Below are 18929 nucleotides of genomic sequence, written 5' to 3' on the forward strand. Positions count from 1 at the left end.
TTTTATTTTATGTGTGTATACATAGGCCTACATAAATAAATGAGTAGTTGCATGCGTATTCTTTTTTTCCATGAATCGATAAATCCCAAAAAGAAAGGGTGATCCGGGGGTTCTCCCCCAGGAAAATTTAAATTCGTAGAAAGCGGGAATGGGCTTTCCCGACATTTGAAGTGTGTTTTAATGACTTTTATGTTATTCAAAATTCTAATTTTCTGATTGTAAAAAATAAAAAAAATAAAAAAATCAGCTCACGGGTCCTGAAAAGGTAGGTCTCGATTTTTTTTCCGGTCACACAAAAATCTCCAGACATTATTTTTTGCAGAAAAAGTGGGGGGGCCCGGGCCCCCCGGCTCCCCCGGTTCCGCCGGCCATGTTTACATAAGTTAAACATAGTAGAAAATTTACAGTTTAATAATTTAACATTGAATTGGTTTTAAATAGGCCTACTGTAGATTTATATAAGTATTATTCTATTTTACACACAACATACATTATAACAAATGAAAAAAATTACATGTATTAAAAATTTCATCAAAAAGTCATTTTTTTTTAAAGAGTTAAGTTAACATAAAGTTAGTTTTCAAATATAGGCTGCTCTATGGTTGTAAATTGGTTATTGTATAGAATATTTTACTTATTTTTTAATAGTTCCCTTTCTTTTGTAGTATTTTCATAATTCAAATGTATTGTACTTCCCAATTGAAAGTATATTGCACTAGTTAAGAAATAACATTAAAATATAGTAAATAATCTTGATCTATAGACTTGCTGTTGAGTATTTTTTGAATGAATAGTACATTGTGCAGTAAACCATGTCAATATTGATTAAAAATCAATATTTAATACCTGTCTCTTATACACATCTAGATGTGTATAAGAGACAGGGCCTTATGTGTGTATACATACATAAAAAAAATTGAGTAGTTGCATACGATTTTTTTCCATGAATCCATAAATCCCAAAAAGGGAAGGGGTCAAAATCTCCAGACATTATTTTTTGCAGAAAAAGGGGGGGGGGGGGCCGGTCCCCCCGGTTCCCGCCGGCCATGTATACTATTATTGAAAAGTATAGAATGGCCCAGTCACTAAAACGGCTACCTGAATATAGCACGTCAAGCCGTAATAATAAATCTATAACTTCTTAGTATACCCTGGTTGGAGGGACAACATTGAGGAATATTTAAATTATTTTTCATGAGATTAAGTTATTGTGAAGTAAGATATGCTAATCACATTTTATGACCTCGGCCCAAGGCCTTATTTTAAAAAATTAATTTGTGATCGATGGGTACTACCTACTTTGCAAGGCTTGGCAAGGTCTTTAGAGCAGGACAGAGGTGGCCCTACATTGATTTTATGTATTCTATTTTTTCTTATTTCAAATGGCAAAACAGAGGGGATGCAAATGGTCCAACTGCCTCCTTATTGGATTCACCCCTGCAAAATGAAATTGGACTATCTAGCTATATAAACTTGGGTTGGGCGTACTTACTGTATCTAGGTCTCCCTCTCAATAGGCCTAAACGAGCGAGCTGAGTTTACTTTGTACTAGATTTCTTTTGATTTATTACTGAGTATCGTTCTTATTTTACTTCGCAAAATAGATACCGAACTGGAAGAAAGAATCTAATACTATCACCTGGGAATGTTTTGAAGGACTACGAAGTAGTGGAAAATCTGAGCAGTGGTGTATTTGGTGATGTATATGAAGTAACTAAAAACAAAAAGACATTTGCCTTAAAGAGAATTGATAAGTCAGCCCACAGAATTCCTTTTTTCAAGAATGAGATCAATTCTCTCAAAATCAGCGAACACCCTTATGTTGTGATATACACTGATGACTTCTCTGATGACATTGCTCATAACATTGTCATGGAATACTGTGAACATGGCTCTATAGACAATTTCATTGAACTATACCACCCAAATGAATATAGGCGTATGAGATTCATTCAGGACATAGCGAATGGCTTAGCATATCTTCATGATTGCAGGATCTTACATCGAGATTTGAAGCCAGACAACATTTTGGTTGACAGCCAAACTGTTGCCAAGATTGCTGATTTTGGATTGGCTAGAATTTTTAATTCAAAGGCTACTGTGGAGAAATTATACATTGATACACAGGCTAGCACAGTCACCTACACAGCTCCAGAGGTACTAAAATTATTTACTATGGGTGCTAAGCCTATGCCTGAAGGCCAATACTATTTCCAAACGGACACTTTCAGTATGGGACTGATATTTTGCAGTATTTTAGATGACAACTTAAAAGAACAAGTTGAGAGAGAAATGATCGGCATTCAGATGAACACACAACCAGGGTACAAGTTCAAGTTACCATCGACGATTAAAAACTTCATGAGGAAGCTTATCAATAGAATGCTTGAGAAGGATTACAACGACAGACCAACAGCACAAAAAGTCAAGGAAAAGTTAAAGTAGCATGTTCCACATTGTGTATTAAAATATATATACTGGCAATTAAATAGAGACAATTATTTCTATTCTATATTACTGTGTTGCAAGGAATAGATATACTCTATTCTGTACTATACAATTACTATGATGGTAATGTGAAAATTCTGTTGGCATTCCATTCCATACCATTATTGAAAAGTAGAGAATGGCCTAGTCACCAAAACAGCTACCTGAATATACAGTAGCTCAAATATTTATTGCAAGTCAGACCGTCTATAATCCATAAATTCTTAATATACCCTTATTGGAGGGATAATATTGATGAATATTTAAATTCTTTTTGATGAGAATAGGTTATCGAAGTAAAATATGCTAATCGCGTTTTTGTGACCTTTGCCCAAGGCCTTGTTTTTAAAAATTAATTTGTAATCAATGGCTACTACCTGCTTTGCAAAGACTGGCGAAGTCGAGCCTTGCTGCAAGTCTTTAGAACAGAACAGTATATATTGAATTTGTATTCTACTACTTTCTTATTTCAAATCATGTAATGTAATGACAAAACAGGGGGATACATGGTCCTAGTGCCTCCATATTGGATCCACTTTTGCAGAGTGAAATTAGACTATCTAGCTAAGATAAACTTGGGTTGGGTGTACTTACTGTATGTATATAGGCCTCCATCACAATAGGCCTAAATGAGCGGGCTATTTCTTCTAAATTTTCTTTTGATTTGCAATTGATGGCCACTACCTTTTGATTTAATACTGATTATCGTTCATATTTTACTTCCAAAATAGAAAGTCTAGGCAGCGGTGGACTTGGTAATGTATATAAAGCAGTGAAAAAGAAAAAGACATTTGCCTTAAAGAGAATCAAAATGTCACCGCACATTTGGGCAAACAAATTTTAAAAGATGATGATGCAGATGAGATCGAAGCTCTAAAAAGGGCTGCACATAAGAATGTTGTGATATGCATTGATAACTTCAATGATGACATTGCTCATAACATTGTCTTGGAATACTGTGAACATGGCTCTATAGACAATTTCTTGAAAAAAAAACCACCCGGATAAAAAGAAGCATATGGGATTCATCAAAGACATAGCAAATGGCGTAGCACATCTTCATGATTGTGGCATCGTACATCGAGATCTGAAGCCGACAACATTTTGATCGACAGACAATGTGTTGCCAAGATTGCTGATTTTGGATTGGCTAAGGTTTTTGATTCAGAGCTACTGTGGAGAAATCCTACATGTATACACTGGCTGGCACGATGACCTACATGGCTCCAGAGGTAATAAAATTATTTGGCAATGCCGACAACCATTACAATTTCCAGGCGGACATTTTCAGTATGGGACTGATATTTTGCAGTATTTTAGATGACAACTTAAAAAGACAAGTCGAGAAAGTTACCGTCAACAATTAACCAGTTCATGATAACACTTATCGATAGAATGCTTGAGAAGGATTACCATGAAGACCAAAAGCGGAAGAAATCAAAGGAACAATAAGTGAATTTCGTGTATACTGATCCCCACGCACAGCAAACAGTGACTTGCAAGAGTAAAAACAATCCAAGAAAATGTTCTGGTAGAAAAAGATTTTCGATATAATCCAAGATACAACTTTGAAAATGCACATGGCTGTAAATAGTACAATCTTTAGCACAGTTGGGCTGCTTAAAATTTGATATGCTGATATTGTTAAATGTCAAATGTTGATGGCTAATAATATATGTGCTCCTTGTGTAAATCAAGGAAGTCACTCTGCACAAACACCTAGGTGTAATCATCGAGGTGTCAACAAGTTAACATGGCAGTGAAAAAAAAAGACAATCTTTCATCTATCATTTCATTTAAAATTTCTATCCTTGCATTCATCTCCCAACAAGTTGCACTTCCAGAATATACAAAACAGTTATTCTTCCTTATTTCAACTACTGGGCCCTTCAATTCAAGGAACATACCGACAACATCCAAGTCCTTCAAAATCGAGCTCTTAAATTTATTCTTCAAGTTCCCTCTGATTCTCTCTACAGCTCTCTTAATCTCATGACTGTCAATCAACGAGCTAAATTTCAACTGGGTTACCTTTCACTCAAAGCACCAAATGGCCTCGCACCTATCTTTCTTCTAAATATCTTCGCTCTCCCCAACGACTTATCACCACCCGTTCCATAACAAAGAACTTTCTACTTATGCCTAAACCTAAACTCATTTAGATCTTCCTTTACCTACTTTGCTCTAAAAATGTTAAACAGTATAACATCTTCAATCACCAATTCCCCGGCCTTAAATTCCATTTCAAATATGTCCCAAGGTTTCCTAATTCCACGACTGATTGCACATACCTGTGAACAAATTTTACTTGCATATCCATTTGTCTTTGTTTTATTGTTTATTACATTATTTTTCGATTTTTGATGTTTAAAAAAGAGTGTGATAAAGGATTGTTTAAACAAATGAAAAAAAAAAAATAATAAAGACATAGTGATCGTTAAATTGATTTGAACATACTAGGCCTAAGAATTTTAATCACCTCAACACAAAATATGTATGTAGATCTATTCATCATCCGATTTTTGGCTATTCTTATTCCTTCTGCAAGTTAGTATTTTGTAAGATTTGAATCACTCATCAAATATATAGCAATATTCTACTTGAAACCTACATTAGTGTTTGAATTTTGTTACATTAGTGGTTGATTATTTCATGAAATAATAAACTACTAGTGTGATATTTTACCATTAATGTAATAAACATCAACTAAATGTAAAAACATCAAACAATTGTGTAATGGATGCTGACTTTTTAATAAATATACCAATACAACAACGTCTACTGGGTTCTTTATTCATACAGCTAACAGTAAACTATTACAAACCTAGAATATCATTCTACTCGTCTCCGAAGAGCACTACTCATTCACATGGTAGCCTTTCTAACCTAACCTACGTTGCCAGACTCACTCTCATGTTTTACCCAATTCTACTACACTACAAATTGTAATAAAAACATATACTGTACAGTAATACATATGTGTATATAATTATACAGGTTTAGGTTTTGTTACATTGGTAATGGCACTGATGTATTAATTGTTGAATTCTTAAATTTATTTTGTTGAACATTATTAGTACTGTACTACTAAATATTGTTAGTGTGAATGTCAGTTTTGACAGTTGTGATTTATAGCCTTTTAAAAATCACTGAATCCTTTGGGTTTTGGGTCAATTAGAAGTTGGTTTAGCATGATCCCTTTACCTATTAAAGTAAGTATTAAATTTTGAGAATTTTAAATAAGTTTGATTTCTCTTACTATTGTTTTGTTACTTTTGATCTATTTAGCTTTTTCATCATTCTTACTTTCGCTTTTATATCATGATGAACAACTTTTTAGTTTATTTAATTAACCATATGAGACATGTTGTGGCAAAATGGCTAAGTTGTAGCAAAAATTGAAATTCAAGTTATTGGTAGTTTCAGATACCTGAGTATGTGTTCTATAAAATGAGGGGTCATTCATTGAAATTGGACATTTCAAGCCTTAGTTATTGGAAAGTGAAAGTACAGTACTCTTAGAATTAAAATAAACATGATTTTGAGTAATTGCCTTTCAAAGTTATTTGTGCATACACTGTAATAATAGAATGAACTATCAAAATAACATTAAATAAACAATTTCTTGACCACTTCCAGAACTAATTCTTTGTTACATGATTAATAAGTCATTAAACTTTTGATCTATAATGAAAAAACAAATTTGGATTTTTAGGCAATTTTTTGAGCTCTCATATTTTATAGCTCATTTACTCAATACAGGCCTGTGCGACAACTTAACCATTTCGCCACGACATGCCTCAAATTTAGTTCTCTTATACTCAGAACGTAGGGGCGACATTCAGAAAAGGGAGGTGAATGTCTTAATATAGATTAGTATCCAATGATTACCCAAAAGACGACTAACCTTATTGTACTGGTTATTAACACTTATCTTATTCCAATGGTGTTGATTACCACAATTAGACACTTGTTGCTGATATACCTAAAATTATTGTCCATATCTCAGAGCATGCTTCTGTTAACCCAGGCACTCACAGCACCTGACAGTCATCGGCCGTTGTTGAACGATGCAGTGAGTGCCCGGCTTAAGTAATTCCTAGAAACGTTGACTAACTTTGATGACCAATAGGTCATTGTAAATAGTACCCGTTTTAAAATAAACTCTTTCATTCAGTAGTAGCTTGTAATTTAGTTACAGACAAAAAGCAATATTAAAGTTGATACTATATCTGTGTTTCTCTTGTATTTTACTTGTACGATTGAACCTATATTTTTGGCTTACATATACGTACATGCATATACATGAATATACGTATATGTATGTATACGTATTAGTCGCATGTATATGCATATACTGGATATCAATTTGGATTTATTCGGTGTAAACACCAAGGATAGCCCACGAAAGTCTATAAGAAGACTTATTTCCAGTGGGGTCCTTCTGGTGGTGATTGGGCAGTACACCGGGAGACAATCCCCTACTCTTTTCCAAAGAGTGTACTGCGTTCTTTAACGTGCACATGGGCCATAATGCACACAGGACCAACGGCTTAAATGTCTCATCCGAAAGACGGTGCGCTATTGTAACTTCCCTCTAGCTGAAACACAAGGAGAGGCAGCGATGGGAATTGAACCGGGGACCTAGAGATCTCCACGGTTCAGTGCACACAGCGGCTACCACCAGATTCGCTGACTGAGCTAAGCTGCTCACATATATGTATATACGTATATGCATATACATGCAGAATTTGTATAAATAAAATATTTCTGGTACCTACCGGCACAAGCTCCATCATAGAAAACAATGTCATCAATTGCTGCATCTCCCAAGTAACCAGATCCAATGATGACCTCAAAGAGAACTTCATAATCTCCAGATGTTGTTGGAAGAGTAGCTTGACCTAGTCGCCAGACATCACCCTTGTTGCCTTCCGTTGACCAGACGATGGTGTATGAGCATCTATTTTACCTCCATGTATGAATAAAGACGTGTAGCTAGGGATAACAGATACTATAATCAGACGTTACCACTACTCTAACGAATAACATAAGTTTCATAATAAAGTGTATGATTACACGGCCGTCGTTCGTTAGGAAAGTTAAGAGGTGTGGTGATAGAAGCTTCCGAGAAGAGCGAAGGAACAAAGACAAGATTGGAATATTAAATTGCTTCAATTCGAGCAAAACAAAAATAACGAGGGTGATCTAACAAAAGTAATCATTTGTTATGGTGAAACTTAATAATAATTACGCCAGTTCCCATATAAAAAAATAACGATTGATAGACACAAAAAAGAGTGTTGGACGAAAAATTCGGGAACAGTTAATGAGATACAGATTTCTGAATATTTAAAAACTGAGGGAAAAAGGGGGTGTAACCATCCTGTTTCCACCTTCCCCCTCCCCCAACTCCTCTTTTAAAATATTAAAAAATCGAATCTCAATAACCATTCCTGAGTTTCTCATCAAATAAGCTCCTTCAATAACTTGTATTAAAAGTTGGTAGAGGAAGGTACTGACTTAAAAGTGGAAGAAATATAATTGGCGACAGAGGATAACGACCAGGATTTTAATTATCAGTTAATAATTGTTTTTATTACAGACTGATAAAATCTGAAATCTTCACAACAAATTCACATTAAATTTATTAAGATTTATAATTTTGTTGCATATGCGAATGTAACTGTATTTCAATATCAACGTACAGAGAAGACACTAGGCTCAACAATGTGGATTTGTCCATAGTTCCACTGAGGTCCAAAAGTTCCCGTATGTTTCCACAGGACAGTCTCAGTACTGCCAATAGCCTTTGAGATGGTAAGATCATCCACATGAGGTCCATGCATGTAGTACCAGAAGTTCATGCAGACACCATTCGCACCATTGCCGAATTGTTGACTCAAAAGTCGTGCTGTATCATTCGGTTGTCGTGGGTCAGATGTTTCGATAAATAGATACCAACCTAGTAGAAGATTTTCAAAATCAATAGATTGAATGCTGCCATTGAAGGCCAATATGCACACCAACTGCATTCTACAATATATCAAATTATGTATTTAGTCAATCTATCCACAAAATGAAAATATCAGCCGTGATGTGTTTTTCATTTTATTTCATTCATTTGTCTCAAACATTAAAATGTACAAAAACAGAAACAGCAAAGAACAACCACAATAGCATAAGAAAAAACAAGAGACAGGACACTCCAAAAGTAAACTTAATCACTGTCGAGTGGAGGCCCTTTGACAAAAAAAAAAAAACAAATGCAGACAATATAAAATTCCAAATATATAAAAGATCGAAAGTTAATTATTTAAAAAAAAAACCTCAAAAACGAGTGGAGGCCCTTTGACAAAAAAAAAAAAAACAAAACAAATGCAGACAATATAAAATTCCAAATATAGAAAAGATTGAAAGTTAAATATTTTTTAAAAAAACCTCAAAAACGAGCATAATTCAAAAGGCATTTAAACGCAGTCATAGAATACTGGCTTTTTTTTCTCCTTTTCTGTTTTCTTTGTTACATATTAAAGGTTGATCCTAAGCCTTAATTGCCTTATCTGACTCATCCCCACACTAAACTGTATTAATATTTATGTACATTATGCTCAATGAACTTATGTGGAAATAAAAATCAATTTGAATTTGAATAAATTTGAATTTAAAGTATTTGCCTGGATAAACTGACAAAGTTGTTTTTTTTTTTGGTTTTTTTTGTGAAAAATCATACATAGCAAAAAATAATAGAATTGAAAATTTTTATTTTTCAATGTGTAAATTTTTCTCTAGGTGTATCTTTCAAAAGGAAACTTAGCAATTCTCAGTTTATCCAGGTAAGTATTCACAAAATAGGTGGTCCCATCTAGCCTTTACTGTAATAACCACAATTCCATATTCTAGGAAAATAATTACAATGACAAAACACTAGTGCCTACCAGATGAATCTCCCTTGGTGTGATCATAAGTTGGACCAGTGCCAACTGATGATGTCTTGCCTGTTCTTCTTAGCCAATCAAAATCATCGTTCCGGTCCTGGGTCCATTGGCAGATATTAGCCTCAAAGTCACAATCATGGTAGTCAGCAGCTAATTATAACAACAATAAATAATCATCATTCCTCATGATTTTATATCACTGAAAAAATCATTAACAATAACATGCGACAGTTCTTTTCCAATGACTGTACTTACTGTAGTAATTATTCACGATTTTCAAGACATAAAATTCATGCCCAAGAGGGTATTGGTCTATCGTAGTTTCTGTTAATCAACTATCAAATCATAGACAATTTTCAAAGGCTGGATCTGTCAAATTTCTTCGATGTCATTCATTTTTAATTAATTAAACTACGAACTTACGGTAAGTTGGCCGGACAGGTGTCGTTGGCGGGGCAATTGTGATAGTACACAAACCATTCCTAATCTCAATGTCATCTAATGCAATGTCACTTTCATAATTTACACCACGAACTCCTTCAAATATAACCTAGAAAGACCAGAATACTCAAATAAAACAGAATATTTATATTATATTTGAATTATGTATATAGAATTATGATATTGTATATTACTTGTCGTTGTCGTGAGGAGAGCCCATCAACAGTAGATTAATCTCCTACTTTTGGGCAATCCTGCCATATAATAACTATATTTTTATATATTATGGCGCAAGAAAAGAAATCAAATGAAATAGTAAAAACAATCATAAAAATAAAACATTACTACAGTACATAACCAAATTTATCCAAGGTCAGATGTCTTAACCTTTGAAAGGTCAGGGGCTACATACCCAGAATTCATCACTTGATGTCAATGTAGTCTTAGAATTGATCCAGACATTGCCATAATTATCGCTCCTTGTCCAAATAAGCTGTGGTGCGGATTCATATACCTGGGTGTAGATGTTAAGAGCACCGATTCCTGTGCCATACATGTGGAACCAGAAATTGAGGCAACTTCCTGCATAACAAAATAAAGATTAGTGTAAGCATATTCTTGTTTTATGTACACACAGTCCAACCTGCCTTTGAAAAGATAGTATTCTTGTGTTCATTTTAGCCCTCTGCTAATACAGTTGTAATAAAATTTAACCAATGAATGATCTATTGTTCAATATTAATACAGTGACTACTGTTTTATACTACTCCCTCTCTGTTGAATTCATCACTTTTATTAAACATTTACATGTAACCTCTTTGCAATCAAAATGATTTTTGCATAATAAGCAAAAAGGAAAAGGTAAAAATATATCAATATTTTATATACTGCACATTAGGGATGGACAATTACATTACTTCTTAGGTACCTTCCATAAACAAAAACTATTGGTTCAAAATGGATGTATTTATGAAAAAGACTAAATTGGTTGTACCTACCTGCAGTTGGATTCAGGTGTTCACTCACCAACCATGCTTTATCATTGAGATATTGAGGGCTTGAAGTCTCAATGAAAACATAAAAACCTAACACAAGAAAGAACATTTCCATGTTACTCAACTGTGAGGGTGCTAAAATACACAAATCAATCGTGAAGTTGGCAGTGTATGAGTGAGATACTTAATTGAACCATAATGGATTATTGGTTTGTAATGGTTTTTGATTTATATTAATTCATACATAATTTCCACTAAAACCCCAGTCCTGATTATTGACTCACCAAGTCCATTTCCTAGAGTATGATCAGCAGATGGCCCAGTGTAACTGCTGGGGGTGCCACCTGTATCCCTAAGCCAATCAAAATCATCATTAACAAAGTCGTTTGTCCAACCACAAGTGTCGGTTTCAAAGTCGCAGAAGCCATCTGTAGGGCAAGCTCCATCCAAGATTTCAATATCATCCACTGCAATGTCTCCCTCATAACTCTCACCAGTTACAGCTTCAAAGACAATCTGTTGAGGAACAAAGTTAGATCAGTATATAAGTGATGGCGCCAGTGGGGGGAAAGCAGGGGCTTAAGCCCCCCACCGGACAGGTCAAGCCCCCCTCTTTGGACAGAGCTCTTCGGGTAGTCGAACTAAAACAAATATAAAAATAGGCCCACGCCAAGCCAACACATGCCTGTCCCAGTCTGAGAATGTCATTTCTTGCCATCCAGAGGTTCCAATCCTTTCAAGAAAATCGTTTGGGAGGGGAAACACCCTCTAAAACCCTTCCCCTTGCTTGGGCCTACGAGCTCAAGTCCCCTGTCAGACAGATAAGCCCCCCCCCCCAATTCCAGAAAATATACCCTAGAGCCGCCACTGTATATGATGTGACTATACAAAAAATTTCACATTTATACACACTTTCAAGCTCTGTCAAGGCTATCAAATTTTCTTTGATAAAAAAGGCAGCTTAGCTCAGTCGGTTAATCTGGTGATAGCCACTGTGTGTGCGTTGAACCGTAAAGATCTCTAGGTCCACGGTTCAATTCCCATCGCTGCCTCTCCTTGTGTTTCAGCTGGAGGGCTGAAATACAAGTTACGCAGCACACTGTCTTTCGGATGAGACGTTTAAGACGTTGGTCTCGTGTGCAATACTGCCCATGTGCACGTTAAAGAACACAGTACACTCTTTGGAAAAGAGTAGGGGATTGTCTCCCAGTGTACTGCCCAATTCACCACCAGAAAGAACTTGAAACAAATCTTCAGACTTCCTCGGTTATCCTTAATGTGATTCACACCAAAATACATATCTTATCTTAAAAAACTATCGTATGCCCATATAAATCATGATGTGCATATTATGATGTCATGTGTGATGTCATCATTACCATATTTAGGCATGTCACATGTTTTATTCAAATTAAACTGGATAGTCTGGACTGGACTTTATGCAAAAGACATTGAGCTTTCAATCAAATAATCAAGAGTTAAGGGTGAGGTTCATTACTTATTTCTTTCCAAGGGCAAAACTATTTATTTATATTGTGTCCGCCCAGTGGGTGCCTAATAGAGAAATATCAAAGCATTGAGGCAAGCTGCAACATCTTATTATTATTCCTTCAGGGAGCTGGTGGAGGCAAAGTCAGATTAGAGGGCTCCACAAACCATAGGCAAATTTAAGGGCCATTCAGTCTGGCCTAAAAAAAAAAAAAAATAAGGAAAACATTTCATTCAAAATTTTAGTCTGAGAGTGCCATTTCCAGCCATCGGGAAGTGCCAAACATAGTGGGGCTGAGGTAGTCTAAACCCTACACCTAGAAACCGAAAGGTCCACTGATTAATCTCAGATAAGAAAGTATAATACATACTCCAAGTATTGAAATACACACACTTAACTGGTGCCCAACTTACTAAATAGCAAATTAGTGTCAGAGTTAGTTAATATTAATTGATTACTACTGAACACACTTAACTGGTGCCCAACTTACTAAAGTAGTGCCCACTAGAAAATATTAAACCTAATTTATTACTTACATTACAGACGACATTATCATTTTCAAGTATACCCTGTCATCCTAAAACAAATTGGAATGCCTCACAGTTTTTAACATGATCAAATATAACACTATCAGATCGTGATCTAGGGTCTATAATTTAATTCTGAAAGCATGAAAACTAAGCATATGTATTTAATTTATCCAGGTAAGTCTTCTTGAAATACACTAAAACTTTCTAAAACTAACACTGAAAAATAAAATTTCTAAAACTAAAACTGAACTTACCTTGTAATTCTTCACTGAGCCATAAATAGTAACCTTAGCTCTGCGCCACATGTTGCCCTGGTCCTCAACCCTACTCCACGATGGGTACACAAATATGTCTCCTGTATTCCATTGGTATACATTCAACTGACCAATATGTCTACCCCACATGTGGAACCAGAAGGTTAGGCACTCATCACTTCTACCGGCATCATATTCTGGACTTTCCAGGCGTGCTCGATCACCTTCAATTCGTGGAGAAGATGTTTCCACAAAAGCATAGTGACCTAAAATATTAACAATAAACAAATAATGAATTCAGTATGTAATATTAATATTACTCAAGAGGTAAGTTTTTGTAGGAAACATTGGCATCATTTAATCCGGTTAAATACTATTCGTGAAGCATAGTAAGTGGGGTGCTCAAAGGGTCTCATCGAGTTTGGTATCAGAGAACTCAAACTAATTAAGACATAAGTCAAATCAGTTTCTTTACCTTTATTTGTACCGTATGTATGATCAACTTCTGGACCAGTACCAACTGATGGTGTACCGTCAGAGCCACGACTCCAGTCAAAACCAATAGTGTCATCTTTAGAGTTGGTCCATTCACACATGTCAGCCTCAAAGTCACACATAGCTATAGTAAACGTAAGCATAGAGAAGGATTAGCATGTCATTATAGTTTGATAAAATATTATACTTTCTTGGTCCGTTTTTGTTTTTACATTTATATTAAAGGCATACAGGTAAAAAACAATATGCTCTATAAGTCGACCATTATTATTATTTTTATTATTTAAAAAAAAATCGTTTACGTGATGGTGGACAGTCTCCTGCTGTGTATAAAATGTCATCCAGAGCGATGTCGCCACCGAATGATTTGCCAACGTACGCCTCAAAGATCAATTCATAGTTAGAACCACTAGAGATGGTCTCTTGGGCCACCAACCACTGATTTGATTGAGTTCCAGTCTTGGTCCATATCTACATACCAGATAATCATTGAAGAAATTACATACGATATGCATACCTGTTCTTGGTGACTTGTTAGTTAGATTAATGAGTTTGTATATTAAAATTGCCCAATGCTTCTGCAATAGATTAACATGCCGAAGATAGTGGGTGCGTCATTTATTGAATCATAATGTACAATAATTTAATTTGGAATTAAACCAGAAAGGAGAATTCATGTTAACAAGTAAGTATATTGTGACACATGCTAACAATTTATTTTTTTTAAATATGTAAATTTAAAAAACCCCATAAACTTCAAGATTTCGAAAATGTAAAAACTTGAAAAATAGCTCACCAGATTCTTAACACCAGCAACCTTCTGAATAAGGTTAAGATTAGCAACATCTGGGCCAAACATATGATACCAAAACTCCATGCAGAAGTTGGTAGAAGTGGCTGCAAGATCTCCAGACGTAAGCCTGGCTTTCTGCCCTGCAACCCTGGGTGATGATGTCTCAATGTACACATAATAGCCTAAAACAAAAGTGTTAGTGCAATTTTTTGCTTTACTATGTACATACTTTATATATCATTTTATTTATTTATTTATATTTATTTATTTCCATCAAACAAGTAACACTCAAGTTCTTATTATTATAGCAAAATGGTGTGGGTTGTACTTATGTTTTTCAGAGAACAAAAGTATGGTCACAACCGTGTGAGTCCACTCTAGGTTCATGCTGTTGTTACAATCAAGAACTCCTTAGAGCCTTGTCCAGATTAGCAAATTGCACATATATAGTCATGATGTGCCTATATATGGTCATGATGTGCCTATATATGGTCACGATGGGATATCATCATGAACATATTTAGGCACGTCATGTTTTTGTCAAATACAATTTGATAATGTTGACAAGGCCTAAAGCTTCAAGGACATCATAGTACTACTACTTTATTTCTATTGTATCTTTAAAGAATTTATTGAGGCATGTAAAGTAGGGCCATAATGAGTAAGCTGTAATCACCTGTGCCAGTGGTGTGGTCAAACTGTGGACCAGTGTAGGTAGAACCAGTGCTTCCTTTTAGAAGAGTCCAGTTGAAGTCGTCAGTCGCGTCCTGCTTCCATCCGCAGATGTTTCCATTCCCAGTACCTTCAAAAGTACAGCTTAGATCTACAATGAAAAACATAACCAGGAATAGTTAGAAATCTGAAGCACTGTCGTATCAATCAATCAAACATTTGTATTGTGCCAATTCCAAAAAATGATGTATTGTACCCTGAATTTTGGTGTACAAATAAATCTTCAGGTTTGTTTTAAAAGAAATAAGAGAGGAAGAGTCTTTAACGAAAACGGGAGTTCGTTCCAATGAGAAGATGCAGCACAAGAAAAATTACGACAACTGTAAGTTTTAGTACAGAAACAAGAACAGATAGCATTGATTTGTCAGAAGAACGAAGGCAGTGGTAAGAAAGTAAGGTCCATTCAAGGCAGAATACAATGTACTAAGCTGAGAAATCACTGCGATGCAATTCTACGATTAATGCAACGCAACAACACGTGTGCAATGAATTGTTTTTCTTTGACGATGATCCATTCACAATGTCACCAAAAATCAGTACAGAGCATTGAGTTGTCTTAACGCTCACTGGGGGTGGGAGCAGACAGTCGTACGGCCGTTGTATGATTAAGTGAGTGCCCGGCCTTAGAAACATGAAGGCCTATATTAGCCTGGTTCTCACGAGAGCCCTAGTATTCGGATCGGGAGCTAACCGTTAGCGTTAACCGTTAGCACCTGCGTGAGAACGCCCGATCGGTTAGCGCTAACCGTTAGCTGCTGTGTGAGAACATAGCCATTATGAGCTTTCTATATATATGTACAGATTACATACAAGAAATGCTTACCTGATTGAAAGCCAATACAGTTACTGAATTCAACATCATCAATGGCCATGTCAGTCAATGCGGAGGTGTTGGTGAAGTCACTCCCTGGGGTTGCCTCAAACCGAATCTAACAAGAAGAGTAAAAAAACGGCATTAGTAAACAAATAATAAGATACAGATAAAGATTATCTAGTAGAATGAACAACAGCAGTAGTAGTAGCAGTAGCAGCAGCAACAGCATCATCTGCAGTTAGCAGCTGCTGTTGTAGCACTAGTTGTAGCAGTAACAGCTTTAGTCATAGTACAGTAGGAATAGTAGCAGTAGCAGTAGTAGTAGTAGTAGTAGCACAGTACCATTACATTAGTATGGATTAGGACACTCTTATATGGGTGATTCCATTATTTTTTAAAGAGGGAATTTCTACAAAATTATAACAAAACTGTATAAAATGTTGCTGATACTTACCACATAGTTTCCAGCAGTTCTCTGTCCAACAGTTAGAGTTGCTTTGTTCCACTGGTTGCCTTGGTCTCCTACTCTTGTCACTAAAGATCGTGGGATAATGCCCTCATAAACAACGGCAGTGAGTGTACCGACATTGCTTCCACGCATATGATACCAGAAGTCCATTGAACACCTTAATTGATAAACAAATTTACAGGAAAAATACAAGCAGAAAAATGCTAGGAATCACTTTAAAGAAAAATGTCCTGTATAATTGGGTACCTCGTAGGGTAAAATGTCAAATGCACTGATTAGTTGCTGCAAGGTTATGGAATAATCTCCTGGGGAGCTGAATTTGTATTCTATAGGTGTTTAATCTAATGATTGGGGTAATGATAATAATAGAGAGCTTTTCATAATGCACTATATAAGTCTACCATTATTATTTTCATTATTATTAATATTGACAACAATATCAGTTGGGTAGTTAGTTCAAATTTTTATACATCGCCTATTCCTTTAGGTTACAAAACACTTTGTTTTCCGCTGGTCATTGAGCCACCATGCTTAAGTGTTGCAACTGGTAATCAGCGCAGGAGCAGGAAACTTCAGCATGTACCCATTTATACTCCTGGGTAGAGAGAAGCAATGCAGATAAATTCCTTTGCTCAAGGACACTAGAAAAATGCACAGTGAGAGATTGAAACCCTGACCTCGAGTTTGGGGAAGCAAACCATTCTAGCTGCGCCAAATCGCTTCCACACATCTGATAATGACAGTGAAAATGAACAAAACAATATATATACATCAATATTTTTGTAATCATTAGTGTGTTAAAAATACAAAATCAAACCAAGAAGATACCTTGGTCCTGTATCACCTAAATCAGGACTGATCAAAATGGCAGTTGTCAAGAATGAGCCTGTTGTACTGTCTACATACATGTACCACCCAGCAGCAGTTCCTGTAGTGTGATCATTTGGTGGGTTGTAGAGACCAGTCGCCGAGTTGCTTGTATGTCGCTCCCACTTGTATCGTCCATTGCTAAGACCAGTCCATCCACATTGTCCAGATTCAAATGTACATGAACCTTTAAAAATTATGTTTTTTAAGTCAACATTTATTTGTAGTTCCTTATTTGTACGATGCGCCAGATGCTAATGGTTCATTTAATTTTTAAGGGGTGTTATTCAATAATTTACTCAGAAATTGAGACAGTAACAATTAACATGTTTATCTAGAGAGTGCACTCAATAGAGAGCATAATTTTGCTCCACCAGCAGTGGCATATCTAGAAGTCTTAAAATGGGGGTAGTGATCGGGGGTGCGAAAGTGAAGTGGGGGGGGGGGGCTTGACGATCAGTTGAGAAACAAAATAAGGTGATTTTAGGTATTTTTTAACTACTTGACCATGATTTTTGGGGGGACGCGAGTAATTTTGGAAGAGGCGTGCGCCTCCCGCGCACCCCCTAGATATGCCACTGTACACCAAAAATGTGATTTTTTTTTTACATAATTACAGCGGAGGTAATAAAGAGAGAATCTTTTGTATTGATGATAATACTTACCACAATCACTTTCATCTGAGCCATCAGAACAATCGTTTATAGCATCACATCTCTTATTCTCGTCTATACAGGTATTATCTTTACAAGTAAACTGACCAGCACCACAAGATGGTGTTGTTGCTACGGATGTCGTTGGACTATCGGTTGGTACAGTAGGCAAATTACTGCTAGACCACTGGCAAGAGCTGGTAAATGATGTATCATCAATAGCAATATCACCTCGTATACCATCACCCACCGTTGCTTCGATTATAACCTCAAATGCCTGTGAATTGGTTAGCACCACTTCTCCGCGTTCAAAGTAATCGCCAATGTTCCCTGATTTAGACCATTCCAAAGAAAGAGGCCCATTTTTGGCGGTGCGAGTGTAAACACTCAGTGTTCCTATATTCTCTCCATACATGTGGTAATAAAATCGGAGCTACAGAAGTAACACATAAACAATATCTCGTAAGATGTATTTAAAAAAATGTTCAGCAATCCATCAATCAATCATTTAACAAGATAAGCCATCCATTATTTGATTAGTTTATAAATAACTCACAGAATGATAAATAAGAAATAGACAGACATTATCTATTATGAAATTAAGCAGTGCTACATCATAAATAAAAATCTGATCACACACTACACTTTATCAAAGAATAGACAATATATACTGCATACATAGATTGTCGGCATCTGATTATTGGTTAAGAAGCGGGTAATAGAAAGTATTATATACCTCATACATAGATTCTAGGCACCTGAATGGTTCAACAAATATTGCAAGACGATGGGTGCTGCTGAAATTTAGGCTAGTGTGTAGGCCTCTAGCTAGGCAAGGCTAGGAAGTAAGTACTTTTGAGGCCTCGGAGTCTATGTATGAGGTATATAAAACAAATATTGACTGCTCTAGATTCAGGGAACGGTGAAATCTATTGCCCCTAGGTGATGTGGAGACCGTAGACTATCTTCTCT

The 18929-nt window shown here is 35.9% G+C and overlaps 2 protein-coding genes across 2 annotated transcripts in view; one reads left to right on the forward strand and one right to left on the reverse strand.

The window, feature by feature from the left end:
• LOC117107324 (serine/threonine-protein kinase HSL1-like) overlaps nucleotides 1-2445 on the forward strand; it is a 4836-nt gene extending 2391 nt beyond the window's left edge. The window contains exon 2 of the mRNA XM_033248968.1: nucleotides 1605-2445. Within this exon, the coding sequence (XP_033104859.1) occupies nucleotides 1605-2445 (841 nt within the window). The remainder of the gene's footprint in view (nucleotides 1-1604) is intronic.
• Nucleotides 2446-8186: 5741 nt separating this feature from the next.
• The window catches only part of LOC117107325 (MAM and LDL-receptor class A domain-containing protein 1-like), a 98620-nt gene continuing 87877 nt past the window's right edge, over nucleotides 8187-18929 (reverse strand). The window contains exons 121-135 of the mRNA XM_033248969.1: nucleotides 17970-18390; nucleotides 17266-17491; nucleotides 16423-16594; nucleotides 15978-16083; nucleotides 15099-15245; nucleotides 14426-14604; nucleotides 13932-14100; nucleotides 13610-13753; nucleotides 13135-13400; nucleotides 11146-11377; nucleotides 10865-10951; nucleotides 10279-10448; nucleotides 9849-9975; nucleotides 9426-9575; nucleotides 8187-8452 (exon numbers count right to left, since the gene is read on the reverse strand). Coding sequence (XP_033104860.1) covers nucleotides 8187-8452; nucleotides 9426-9575; nucleotides 9849-9975; nucleotides 10279-10448; nucleotides 10865-10951; nucleotides 11146-11377; nucleotides 13135-13400; nucleotides 13610-13753; nucleotides 13932-14100; nucleotides 14426-14604; nucleotides 15099-15245; nucleotides 15978-16083; nucleotides 16423-16594; nucleotides 17266-17491; nucleotides 17970-18390 — 2862 coding nt within the window. The remainder of the gene's footprint in view (nucleotides 8453-9425; nucleotides 9576-9848; nucleotides 9976-10278; nucleotides 10449-10864; nucleotides 10952-11145; nucleotides 11378-13134; nucleotides 13401-13609; nucleotides 13754-13931; nucleotides 14101-14425; nucleotides 14605-15098; nucleotides 15246-15977; nucleotides 16084-16422; nucleotides 16595-17265; nucleotides 17492-17969; nucleotides 18391-18929) is intronic.

The sequence above is a fragment of the Anneissia japonica genome, unplaced genomic scaffold (genome assembly GCF_011630105.1).
Source record: "Anneissia japonica isolate Jap-2015-1 unplaced genomic scaffold, ASM1163010v1 scaffold288075_len254835_cov185, whole genome shotgun sequence".
In the NCBI taxonomy this organism is placed as follows: Eukaryota; Metazoa; Echinodermata; class Crinoidea; order Comatulida; family Comatulidae; genus Anneissia; species Anneissia japonica.